Below are 13,679 nucleotides of genomic sequence, written 5' to 3' on the forward strand. Positions count from 1 at the left end.
TATCTATTGTTTCAGGAAGAATTTGATTTAATCCAGACACAGCCATTATGACCAGGATCTATATGATTTAATGGACCCAACCCCTGAAATAATGTTGCAACTGGAAGAATTCAATAAAAATGAACCGCATCTAGATATCAACATATGTACAATAGCAGCATTATGTTTCTAAGTCAGCTAGCTGTGAGTCAATCCTTATCACAGAGACATTTGCAAATCTACATTAACACTAAGACATTACAGATATAACAGAATTAAAGGACATAATCTGAATTAACTCTTCAGTACAGTCATGCTCCAAAATTAAAGGCTTCAGAGAATGCTCTCCCAAGAGTACGTAAAAATTCTTATAGCTTTAGTCAAGTGGTGCAATGTTGTTTTGGCCATCATGGACATCTCAATCAAAATCACCAACAGATTAACTGTTGTCCCATTGCTGTGTGCAAAGTTGCACTAAACATGCGAGTCATGTTTCACTACATTACCACAGCAATTATATTTCAAATGTATGACAGTGAATTGGTGTGAAATGAATATTGGTCCAATAGTACAAAGCATTACCACTGCAGAACAGACACAGGTACAGTTAACGACAGAAAAGGGGAGTTACTATTAGCAGATGTCATGTGACCCCAGTTTGACCCATTCTTTAATGTTTATATGACATGGACTGATTTGAGAAAAGAGACGCAAGGAAGATGGATACAGACATAGAAAGAACAATACATTCCATTATCTGGAGAATGAAATTGGAAATTAGGACCTGGATTTTCACTGCTCGGTCAGGAATGCACAGTTATGATATGTTCTAGCTCTGGAACCAGTTTTCAGAAGAAAGAAGAGATTAGGATTTTTATTCACAGGTGGCCGGTTCTTTGCAAGACAGATTAGGATGATCCTGAATGAGTGCAGAGGTGGAAGGCCTACCTTGTTGTGTTGGATCTGTATTGAGGATTAAAACAAGTAAATAAAATATAGAACAGCCATTCAATCTTCACACCAAAACCACTCCACATCTCTTATCCAGGTTAACCATACCACTGTATTTCCTCCACTCACCTTGCCATGACCACCTATGCATTAATTAATTTGACCACACCTATGCTGTGATCCCCTATACCATCCATACCAATCAATACCCCTGCATCAATTCTTTATTGCACTTGTGCCAACTTTGTACCAAGCAATGCCCTCATGTTTTCCTTATACTTGCTCAGAGCTTCCACAGGACGCAGATGAAATAAATGCCTATTTCAGACTTAAGGAAAACTAATTTACAAAAAAAAATCATCCCTTCAACTACATAATCCCTTATAAGAACAAACATTTAAGCCTTGGAATTCAAAGTTACAATTCAAATTGTCTATGAACACAGATATTGATCAATATATAAACTGGCAGGAACCTTATAGATTGATGGTTCACATGAAGAGTGAAATAGCGTGAAATAGCAGTGCCCTAACATTCCTTTAATAAGATACCAGAATTTTTTTTAGGGCAGGAGTTTTAAAGGCTATTAATGGCAGTTCTTTTTGAAACTTGCTTTTGACTCTGACACTTGTGGTTACTTCCATTAGTCAACTTTGCTGTTCCTTTGACAATTGTAATGAGCTTGAAAGTTTAAGTTAATGGGCTGCTTGAACATTGATGTCCAATTTTAACAATCCTAAAAAAGTACTCAAGGATTAAAAGGATCCTAGGACCACATCCTATTGGGTTTCCACAGGACTGCCCAAAGTTCATATCTGCACCCAAGTCTAACCAGGACATCATACATTTCACACTAGTGAGTCCCAAAAAATCAAATGACTGGAGGCAGTTGAGGACTTATTGATAGGTGATGTTTGCAAAATAAATACTGCAATTTCTTCCATTGCTACACACCTGCATAAATTGTGTATGCCATACCTAGTCAGGAGAACTGGATTTAAAAAAATCTCTGGTTTTTGCATTGATATGAAAATCCAGTTCTGTCAGTCAATGTACCCATGAGCAATTTAGGGTTTCCTTCATGTCAGGATGAAGCATTGCCCCTCTTTAAAAAGGGGTAAAGTGATTGTGAAGCTCCTGTCTCCAATAGCTTGAGGGTAAAGAGAGTTGGTTAAAGATTTTTTTTTTAAAAATGCAATGTGCTAAATACAAAAAAGTATAGGCACTACACAGGAGCAGAGCCAAAAGTTTCATTTACCATCTTCTACCTTTGACTGTTTGTTAGTCTCAAATTCAGAAGAAAATTTGACTCCAGAGCTTAAGTCAGAGATTGCTGAATGTACAGCCAGTAGTTTTATAACTGTATATTCAGCCACAACACCCTGGTGTCATGTTTCAGCCTCTTGAAGGCTGCTGTAAATCAGAAGTCTTAGAATAAGCAGGTTCTTAAAAAGAAACTGCCAGCAATTCAGCTATTCCAAGGGCAAATGGGACCTGATGCATAATAAAAGCCAGGAATATTGTTCCATAAATTGCTAAGTTTAAGTGACCAATTAAGGCTTCATCTTATCTGGAGTTGGATCTTACAGATATGGCCACCACTTTAAATAGCCAATAAACATGCTTTTGAAAGTTTCTGGGAGATCAAAATATGCTAGTAAAGGTTACATCAGTCCAATTATTTGTAGTTAACATTAGAATGATTTTAGTCACAGGGAGATTTCAAACAAGTTGAAAAATGGGTATTTGAGACAAACAAGCAATTTAAATACAGGGGAAAATAAAAAGCAGTCAGTCATTGTCAGCACTTTGCCATTAAATTAAGGGTTGATGATTTGAGGGAGTAGTTGAAGGATTTTTGGCTGGAATTATGGTAGAATACTGAAGTAGACATCAAGTATTCAGTGAGCTTGAATTGGATTAAACTATTCAGTCAATATTGAAATTATACATGCCAAACTAGTGCTGCTTACAGCAAGGCATCACTAAATCCCATTTGGAGCAAGAACTTTGGATTCTCAACTAAAGTTACTACTAGAGCCATGTTTAAGCCTCAAGTGAGGTTAATGCCCACGCATACTGCATAGACATTGATACTTCCTACCATGATTTTTCTTTCATTGTGACTAGGAGGTGACCACTAATATGCTCAAGTGATGATAGACAAGATTTGGGAAGTGTCCTTGCATAAATAGTCAGTTAATTTCACCGAAGTGAAAACCCAGCTTAAGAGCAAAAACTTTATATTCTTGAGTAAAGTCTCAGAAGTGAGAACATACTGGGGTCCAAGTAGTGTAAAACTGGGAATAAAAAATCCAAATGAAAACATGCCAAGTTTTGATACAAGGAGTTATCTAGATACAAAGTCCAAAGCTTTCATACTTGTATTAAACTTTATTGGCTTCACAAGTTAAAAAAGTGACAATGTAAAAGCTATACAAAAAGAAAGTTAATTTGAAATGGTTTCATAACTAGAGCTAAGCAGTTTGATATCTTATGGCATATATACACATGCCTACAAGAATGCAGGCTTTATGCTGTACATGCTAAATATTTATCCAGTTCAATAATTGACAAACAAAAATGTTCAAGGCATCTTTGCTTAATTTAAGAAGTATTCTAATTGCATTCCACTGATCACAGCACAAATAAGCAGTAACATTTGTTATGGCCAGTGTTATTTTGCTCTTAGGATAAAATCATTTGGAGGTACTGGACAGTTGATATTGCTGCATTTGCAACATTAGGTAATTAGCTTTCTTCAATTTTCACGTCCTACAGACTAAATGAACATATGATACAAGGGTAAGAGGCAGTTCATTCACACTGAAGGGCTTCACTTCCCCACACCCTAAAACCTACTTTGTGGCAAAATAGAAAAACCACCTTGTGATCATGCTTTTGTATCTAGCATCAGCTCAAGTAGGTTGCCTGAAAACATTCAGTTCACAGGCACAAACAAAGTGAATTGAAGTGATGCAAATTTGCTTATGTTAAAGATACAGAAACATTAGAAAATATTCAACTTCACATATCAAAATCACGCACTATTTGGCACTGGTCCTCATGTCAGAAGTTCCATTCTCAAGTTATGGAAGTGCTTTCCTTCATATTTCATTCTTTGCCATCAATTTTGCAGTACAAGTACATGGACACCACCATTGCTGCAATCTGAAAGAGATACCATAGTGAAAAACCATTAGAACTGTAAAAGCTTAAAGTTGTGTAGAACAAAAACTGCTGTAGCCCTTCCTTGGCCCTTCAACATTCCTTGTATGGGCTAAGTGTGCAACACAATGTTCTTTTGACAAGAAGGAAAGATTTAAGAACAAAGTGCTGGTATAAAAGTGTATCAGAGTTATACACTTTAATTGATCTTTAAGTTGGTAATCATGCAGATGGATTTAACCCAGGCTGAGGGGGTGGTAAACCAAGTCCAAAAAGGTTTTAGTTTCACTTAAATGCACTTTAGTAACTAAAACAGCATGTTGTGTGAATAGTAAATTCATGAGTGCAAACCTTTACTGTTCATACATAGATTCTTGATTGAAGTTCAGAACAGGAAAATCTTACCTCCAGTGCACAGATTCCTGCTGCAACCCCTCCTACAATGTTAGCATTCTCCTTCAATATGTCAAAGAGTTGACGAAAACATCCCTAAATATAGAACAGTTGTTTAGGGGTATTATACTGAAAGACTCAAAGCTATGAGAATCTAGAGACTTTTAGAAAGATTGTACCTGTACATTACTTTGAGCAGCTGCACTCTCCGTACAAAGGACTGTTGAATTGCAACAGAATGCTGGGAAGGTTTGGTTATGGTGCATGAAGTAATAAGAACCACTAAAGTCTGTGTAGTTGCTGAAGCCACAGCATTTTAGCTGCAGTGATAGAAAGTAAAATAAGTTAGTACTAAAGTATTCAACTCTACATGTAATAAATTTTGGCAGTAATTAAGCTTTAAGGTTACAAATGAGCAAAGATAACAAATTAGCAAAGACAGTTCACATTTTAGCTCTGTTCAGGTTATCACAAATTCCACACATCTTTGCTAAAGCCCCAATACCACCTTTCACAAGTTGGAACACAGTTTTTCCCCTCAAGAGATCAGTAGCATCCTCATACCTGGAATACCAGGTATCTGAATTTGCTGTTGCAATGCAATTTTTCCCTCAATTGCTTACATCCAGGTTATTACATATCTCCCTTGTTTGGCAAGCTAAATGGATAGTTCCTGTTAAGATCTAGAACAAGTCATTTAATTTTGACTTTACCCTAATTGAGATCTAGGGGAAACTGCAGATCAGAATGGAGAAGTGTGGTGCTGGAAAAGCAGTGGAGAATCAATGTTACAGGCATAAGCCCGTATCAGGAAGGTAGAGGGGGATGATGTAGCAGAAAGATGTAGGTAGATGCAGCCAGATGATTGTGATAGGCCACTTTCCCATGCCACAACAGATGCAAAACTTGTACCTACACATCCATCTATAGCCCTAAGGATCCTTTCACACCCTCCAGAAGTTTTCTTGCACATCCAAGCACCTCAACTGCATCTGCTCCTGACATTGGTGTCCGTCTCCCAATGTAGGACGAGACAAATACCAACTGCTGAACATTTCAGGAACACTGCTAGGACGGAGTGAACAACCTCACTCCCCCTTCTGCCAAGAAGATGCAACTCCATTGCCAAATCCGACCCAACTGATGTTAGAAGGAAGAAGTCGTCTGCCTTAGAATCCTGACCACATGGCATGAATGTTGACTTTAGTTTCCCAATCTTCCCTCCCCCATCTCATCCTAGATTCAGCCCTCCAACTCAGCATCACCCTCTTGAATGGTCCATCTTCCTCACTCCCTCTTTTCTTCCCCAGGATATTCCTTCAGGAATCAGGAGCCTGATGCTCCTTTGATCAGTGACCTGCTGTGCTTTTCTATTCCACTAACTTGGAGATCTGCAGGCAAAATTCTTAAACTAGTGGTAATTTGAATTGGTCTTTAAGTAGTGTTCATTGTGTGAATGAAGGATCGAAGAGAAACCCTATTCTTTTCTTGGCAATAGCTCAAAAACAGTTGCTAGAGGTATAACCACACCTCTGATAAAGTGATTAAGTGGTAAATACAGAACACAAGTTACAACTAACCATCTATTAACCTAGTATCATAGTGACTAGACCTGTTTTATGTTAAATGAGTAGTTGGCTTTAAATTAAATCAACTAATTTACAGCACAATTTAGGAGGTACTGGTGAAACATTTGGACCAAGTAGAAAATGTTACAAAAAGAGTAATTACTTCACTCATTGTAGTATTCCAGATACCAGTCACATCATTTTTCCTTCCATAGTCATCTTGTAGGACTGGAGCAACCCATGCACGTAGAAGACTTTCTGCCTAAAAGTAAAAAACTGTTGGAGCTTAAATATGGTGGCAGTTCATCCAAAACCAAACCAGGTAATAGAATGAGGGGAGAGTCAGGTTTAAGTGGCATCATGTAGAAAGCTTACATCAATAAAAAAAGGGGAAATTCAAAGATGAAATTAATAGCTTGTGACAAAGGCAATACACAAATTGAAGTAAATTTAAGCCTGAGTGTAGAGTCTTTATTAATCCTCATTTCTGAGGAGGAGTGTCAAGCATGCTCATTAATTCCCCACTTGAATCAAATCAATTGGGGTTGCATTGAGAAGAGTTCCTCTATGAACTGAGAATTGAGAGAATATTCTAGGCAATGTGTCAAGTGGCTTGTAGTGTGGTATCAACATTAAACACATTTTAGTTCACAAGTTATATTTGATTATTTTCCACATTTATAGAGAAGTGCGATGAGGTTTTACTTACAAAGGAAGAATACACCAGAGCAACAACTGCAGCAGCAATCTCTGCAATAAAGATGATCAGAACAATGGCAAAGAACTAGAAAGAAATAAAGGAACATTACTAGTCTGCTCACAGCACATGGCATTCAGGCCAGCTATTTGAAGTCTATAATAGAATTCAGAAATTACAGTACAGCAAATACTAAACAAGTTACTTGAGAGGCTATGGGATTGGGCTTCCTGACCTCAAGGTTCAGTTCCACTCCCTAGTGGTGGGAATTGGTCAATTTTAAAAGCCTTCAAATATGAAAGAGGGAAGGGTTATGTAGCACAGTACTGTTCTTATCTCTAGACCAGACCAATAATCAAATCCCACCTACCATGCAGGACAGATACATGCCTGAATAATTGATCAAATGGGTGGGGTTCATTGCAGTGGTAGCACACCTCATCTCCAAGCCAGGTGGTCTAAGTCAGCCCTTACTATAGAAGGGTCATAGAGACTAGAAAATCTAGAATGCAAAACAAAAATGCTACTCAAGTCTGGAGTTGAGCAGCTGGAACACTAATAACCAAGTTAATGTTCAGCAGGAAACAAAGTAGGCCAGTTAGATTAGACCATGAATGGAGTCATACATACAGCACAAAACAGACCCTTCAGTCCAATTCATTCATGCTGATCAGATATTCAAAGTTTATCTAGCCCCATTTCCCTCTAAACCCTTCCTGGTCATATGCCCATCCAGCTGGGTTAATTGTAGTAATTGTACTAGCCTTCATTTCCTGATGCTCATTCCATACACCCCACCCTCTGCATGAGGAGGTGGTCCCTTAGCCCTCTTGATATTCCCCTCTCACCCTGAACTTATGCCTTTAGTTTAAGATGCCAACTTAGGGAGGGGACTTGTTATTTACTTACCCAGCCCTCATTTTAAAAGCTAATAATTTGCCCCTATATTTCTAGTCCATAATCTATTCCAAATTAGATCATTTAGTCTCAGCCATTTTCTGAATCCTTCTTAATAGTCTAATTCAGGGAATTAATCCTTCGAGAAAAGGACAGAATAATTGAGTGGAGAAATTGTTCCCATGCATTTTTATACTTCACCTACTGGGACAGAATAGAGTTATCCAGATAGATAATCTCTTACTACTGCATGATATGAGTACAGCAATTTTGTACTTACCAATATTAGCAGACACTTGCTTTCCTTCTGTGCACCACAGCAGCCCAAAAAGCCAAGGAGGACTAACACAGCACCAATTGCTATGCAAAAGTAACCAACGTTGACAAATTGCATTGCTTGAGATGACACAGGTCCAATGACTCGTATAAAAGAACTGCCATCCACACTGACCCATATTCCAACACCAAGAAGAGCTGCTCCAGCAAGCTAGAAGGATTGAAGAGACATTAAAATCAGATGAATGTCACCATGCAAGAGTAACATTTATATAATAAAGGCAAGATATGAAAGTTATATTACAGCCTTTCCACTGAATCTAATGTAATGGTTTCAAAGATTAAAACATTGGAGATTGTTTCAAAGCAAAAGATCCTTGAGTCAGATGGTTCTCTGGCTCCCAATTAATCTAGTTGGAATTTGAAAAACTAACCAAAGTTTGCATCTACTTGTAGTTAAAGTGAAACTGAACAGTCCAGCAATGAACAGGCCCTTTAGCCCACCAAAAGGGTCAACAGCTGACAACCTTTAGCCTCAATACAGTCCCCTTCTAGAAGGGGACAGGAGCTGTTCCAAAGTCCTGCAACTTGGAGATATCACGTCAGTTGGATTTTCAGCTAGGTGATATTCTTTTTGCTGGTGTTTCATTTGGTGTAAGTAAACTTGGTTTTACTTGAAGTAAAGTAGTTTGACCAGCTGTATCACACCTGGAATATCCAGCTTACATCTGCCTAAAACAACTCAGCATCAGGGCTACCTTCTTGAGGGGATGTCCAGCCTGGTTCATAATTGGAGTGTGCACTGATACAATACACCCTAATGGAGACATACCATCTACCACCTCATCTACTAGTTGGCACTCAGGGATGATTGGCCTGTATGCCCACATCCCTGCATTTGACTTGCATATTGGCTGTTTATGAAGGCTACAACTAAATCTTGACTTAAAGGTGAGGACGAAAGAATGTCTTGCAGCAGTTGGAGTGAGTTATGTAGACCTTGTGCTATTTTAGCACATCAAAAAAATAAAAATGGGATATTCAGTGAAGTCTTTGTCTTCATTATGAATTATGCTCTTAGTCAATGAGTCATTCTTTATTACACAATATTAATTTGAGGGAAGGTGCTGACAAAAACCTTCCCCTGGCTAAAGGGATGACAATTTATTACCCAATCTTAGAATTAAAAAATAAAAGCCAACCATTTAGGGCCATAAGCAATGCCATTTGGCCATCCGTTTTGGTGACTCAGTAAAACAATGTTAGATCATTTTACTTTGGAAACAAAAGTCAGAAAAATGGGATGGAGATAAAGTAATTATAAATTTTAGTGACATCAGATAGGAAGTGATTTGGAGATGTTGGACTGAGGTGTAATCTGGTGTTGAGATTTTTTAAAAAAAAATTAGTAAAAGTCACCTCTACTCCTTTTGTTGGAGATTAATATGAAACAAAAACCAAGAATGATAATTAAAGTTAGGAATAAAGTGAGGAATGCAAAGTTAAAAAGTGATCTCTAGCTCCTAGCCACAGGTAATGAAGCTGAAACAGGAGTTACAGACCTTTGTATTTAGAAAGTGCATAATAGATGATTTGGGGCAAAGACAAAAATAGGAGACAAGCAGAATTCAATTTGAGGTCTGTTCAGCCAACATTACTATTCGCAAATTATTTTCAAGTTAGATGAAAGCTTGCACTGCATCTTAAGATTAGTGTACTTACAAAGATGAAGAGATTGAACAAGATCATCATAACTTTCACGAATGTAAAGCACCCCATTTTCACTTGCAAAGTGAAGACCTGCAAAGACAAATCAAACTTGAAATTGGTAATGCTACACAGAATTTAAATGAAACCAAGTCTCATTTGTTTAACAATAGAGAACATTTTGAATCATCCATAGTGCAACTTCCTCGTATGGTCAGGAGAAATCAAGAGGACCATTGTACTCTTCAAATCACTTCAAGATCAATACATCCCAGTTAACTTCTAATACTGGGGTTGAGGCCTTAAGACTTTGCCCCCAGTATCTCAAAAATCAAACAATTCAAACCATGAAGGACAAGGGTAGTAGGTATATGGGATCACCACCTGCAATTTCCCCTCCAAGCCACTCTCTATTCTGACTTGGAAGTATTTGAGGAAGACAGTCAATCCTGGAACCCAATCCTAGTGACACTTTAGTCACCTACAAATTTCTTAGTTGAATGGGACTCTACTTGAGAATTAATATTTTAAATGGTGAGGGTCAAGTACTGCAGTGAAGGGGGAAGGGCAGCAGGTCCAGGGAACTCTGATGTCAAGGGACAGCTTGTTAAAGTAGAAGCACTGTTAAAAATACACATTAAAAACTGAATAGACCCTTCAAAAAAGTAGAAAGTGCTAGGATTGTTTAATCAGCAAGTGAGGGTTTAAAAGAGACAAACCCTGTCAGACAGACATAAAACCAAGGCATTCAAGAATAAAAAACTGTTAATGCTTAACTAGCAGGACCAGTTAGAAACAAAAGGAAAAGTTTGGGTGGAGAGGGAGGGAGGACATGGGTAGTGTCTTGATAAAATCCTCATCTGCATTCAGAAAGAATGCATTGTTGCCAGGGATTTCAGTTGGCTGGACAGGTTCTGAAAACATTGAAGTGGTATCAGATGTTTGAACAGCCTAAATTCTCAGGTTCAATGAAATGCATACTAGGCTATAGGTGGGGAAAAGACTGCTGGTAGAGTTCAATTCTGATGGGGACAAAACAACAAGTGTCATGACTGGAGGTTAGCTAACAGGATTCTTTTGTTCAAGATAGGCAGCAGGGATATGCCAACTAATGAGTGGTTGGAAAGTTACTGGAAAAGTTTGAATAGGATTGAGGTCAATACTTGGAAAGGCATTGACTTATCAGGGGAAGTCAGCATGGATGTGTTATAGGGAGAAACATAGCTTTTGAAACTCTGGTCTGATAGCATTTGTGGGAAGAAATCAGTTAGTGTGGAATCAGTCATATGGTCTGTTGGGGCTCTTTGTCCTAACTCCCTAAACTGAACAAGCCCCATTTGCCAGGATATGTCCTGATAAACTTTTCCTATTAATGTTCCTGAATAAAATAAATTTGGAAAGTTGTAACTGTACTCCCCTTTCTCCTGAAAGCTTGCTCCACAGACACCACTCTGGTCAATATTGGCCCTCAGGACCCTTTTAAATCAAGCCTTCTAATTTTGCATTCCAACCCGGGAAGACCTCAGCAACTCAGTATACATTCATGATTAAGCCTCTTAAAAATGGTCACCCTTCAGTGCTGCATTGAACAAAGCTCAGTTTCTCCTCACAAACACCCCCACCCCCCTAATTCCTAGCACCATCCTTGTTACTTTTCTTTGAAAAAGACTAACCCTTCTTGTAAGGATGGGACCAGTGTTAGAGTTACTGGACTCAAACACCTACTTCCTTCACATGCGTTGGAGAAGTTGAGTTTTGCCAGTTCTGAAGTAGAAAAAAAATTGCGACTGAGTTGTTAGCATACATAACAATCCAAAAACAAACTAGTGTTAGAGAAGGCATAATCAGCAAGGTTACAGAAGTAAAGTCAGTGGAGCTGTTAGGAAGATGATCTCAGGTTTCAGTCTGCTGGCAAGTTGGGTAGAGCTGATGCAGATAGAATTTAAATCCCAAAGTTGAGGTAATTTATTTTGGAGATCAATAAGGAACCTTGGGTGTGCCAGTTCATAGATCCCTGGAGAGATCAAGACAGGTAGACAAGAATGGTGAAGCCAGCATATAGAATGTTGGCCTTAAGCAAGGCGAGCATTGCCAAAACACTAATCATTGGTTAGACCAGAACATTGTAGTTCTGTTCACTGAACTGCAGTGCGATTGCACCAGGGATACTGCCTGGCATTGAAAGTCAGTTGAAGAGACCAGGTCTGTTTTCCTTGGGGCAAAAGGAATTTGTGATATTAAAATTGAAGCACTGAAGTTAGATCACAAGTCTTTCATCCCTCTCCCCCCAAGCTTAATTAGGTCCAGCATGCCACTAGTTATGGTATGCACAATATTCAGTTAAAACCAGCATATTTACTAATTTACCTTTGACAAAGTCCAAGAGCACAACAGTTCTCTTGACTAGACATACAACTGACATCGTAGGAAACATGACTACTTCTGAACAGTCCTGGGAACATCACAACCCTCATTTTAAGTAACTCCCTTAAAGCACATTTAGTTTTAAAAGCTAAAGATTTACTCCAATTATTCAGACCAGAATCTGAGCTTCTAGACTGACAAGGCACACTGAACTAGTGAGGTATTTTCTATGATATACCCATTTTTTTAAAAAAATGGAGAAAAGTGGGTTGACTAATCCCATTTGAGTACAGTAAAGCTCATTAAATTACTAAACTTAATTGACTAAAGAGAATTTATACAGGTGTATTAAGTACAGTTAAAGCAGTAAGTGCTACATGTTTGAGAAAAATTCTAATGTTGTGGCACACCATACTGTAATGGTAGTTAGCAGTTTAGAACATGCCAAAATTTAGTGGTGGAACCCATCTGAATTAGATTCAACTTGGAATCAGATCCTGGATTTGGTCTTCTATTGAATCAGAACTTGGGCTCAACTGTTTAAAGTGAGTCAGCAAGTTAAATAGTTTGAGTCTCCAGAAGTTTGTCCAACCAGAACTCCTATTTTTGACCACTTAGAAAATAGTTACCTTGAGATAATCTAGGTTAGATCGTTGTCAGTTAGTTGACGGACTCGATTAGCACGAGGGAAACGGTTTAAGGCAAACAAGCGAGAGCTTCCAGAGAAAGAGCAGGTTGAAGTTGCTTTGTCGCGGATAGAGGTAGCTCACTTCACATTACAGCGTATTGAGTAAGTCAACACTACAGGCACGGTACCGTCTCCGATTAACGGAGCACTTAGGTCTGTCACTACACCCCTATCCAAACAAGTGAAGCAATGCCTTGTGTGCCAGTTTGGCTGGACTAGCCGAGGCCACTCCTTTGATTTTAAGAGATCAGATGACTGCAGTTGGTGCCCTGTACAATCGACGTGTCTTACAAATAGAATGAAGTTATGTATTAGTTTGCTGTACAATTAGAACTTCCAATCGGTGCGGAGAGAGCACTTGTTGGGAAAAAAAATCTTGCCAGCATTGTGTTAGACTCGTTATCCAGGTGGGCAGGTGGTTTTCTAAAAGCTTCCAGAAAACGTCGAACAGAAAGCCATTCAACGATTAGTTAAGGGAGTTACTAGAAAAGAGGTGCGGCTAGAGTTTAGACAAAAAAAAGGACTATTGGTCTATTGAGTGTAGGAACAATGCCATAAGTTCTGAAATTCTATAGAGAATAGAATAGAGTTAAAAACTTTAACGCAGTTACTAGAGATTGAAACAGCCAAAATCAAAGCACAAAATACATTTTCTTTAATTTGAGAAACATACCTTTAACTTCAGGTACGGTCTAGATAAGCCAGAAATGCGATATAAATCAACACGTCTACTTTGACCTTGTAGAAAGAGGGAACAGGTACCTCACCTGGCAACTACATGCATTTAAGGGAGGATATTTAAGTAGTGGCTTTAACTGACATCGATTTCAACCAATTGTCCCCAAGTGGGTTGAACCCTCTGCTGAATTTAACTTTGATTTAGATAGCTGGACAGGTGCTCATGCCTGCGCCCTCTTGTGAGCAGTTGAGATGGTAACAAATGAAGTCGCTTACAACGTCAAGACGAGTGTATCTTTTGCATGATACATGA

At 38.5% G+C, this 13,679-nt stretch overlaps 1 protein-coding gene across 3 annotated transcripts; it reads right to left on the reverse strand.

Moving 5' to 3' along the window:
• Positions 1-3,304: 3,304 nt before the first annotated feature.
• On the reverse strand, positions 3,305-13,474 carry LOC132818773 (tetraspanin-1). 3 transcript variants are annotated; one of them, XM_060829849.1, is made up of 9 exons: positions 13,362-13,474; positions 11,310-11,400; positions 9,652-9,729; positions 7,934-8,140; positions 6,769-6,843; positions 6,223-6,321; positions 4,671-4,811; positions 4,504-4,587; positions 3,305-4,101 (listed from the first exon to the last, which is right to left on the reverse strand). In XM_060829849.1, exons 3-9 carry the CDS (start codon positions 9,706-9,708, stop codon positions 4,045-4,047), a joined length of 720 nt encoding a protein of 239 aa, XP_060685832.1. In that variant the 5' UTR covers positions 9,709-9,729; positions 11,310-11,400; positions 13,362-13,474; the 3' UTR covers positions 3,305-4,044. The 3 variants fall into 3 exon arrangements, with proteins under 3 accessions (XP_060685832.1, XP_060685831.1, XP_060685833.1); XM_060829848.1 differs by lacking the exon at positions 11,310-11,400 and having other exon boundaries at positions 13,362-13,473; XM_060829850.1 differs by lacking the exons at positions 11,310-11,400; positions 13,362-13,474 and adding an exon at positions 12,630-12,853.
• Between the last annotated feature and the right edge of the window lie 205 nt (positions 13,475-13,679).

This window comes from Hemiscyllium ocellatum, chromosome 9, assembly GCF_020745735.1.
Source record: "Hemiscyllium ocellatum isolate sHemOce1 chromosome 9, sHemOce1.pat.X.cur, whole genome shotgun sequence".
NCBI lineage: Eukaryota > Metazoa > Chordata > Chondrichthyes > Orectolobiformes > Hemiscylliidae > Hemiscyllium > Hemiscyllium ocellatum.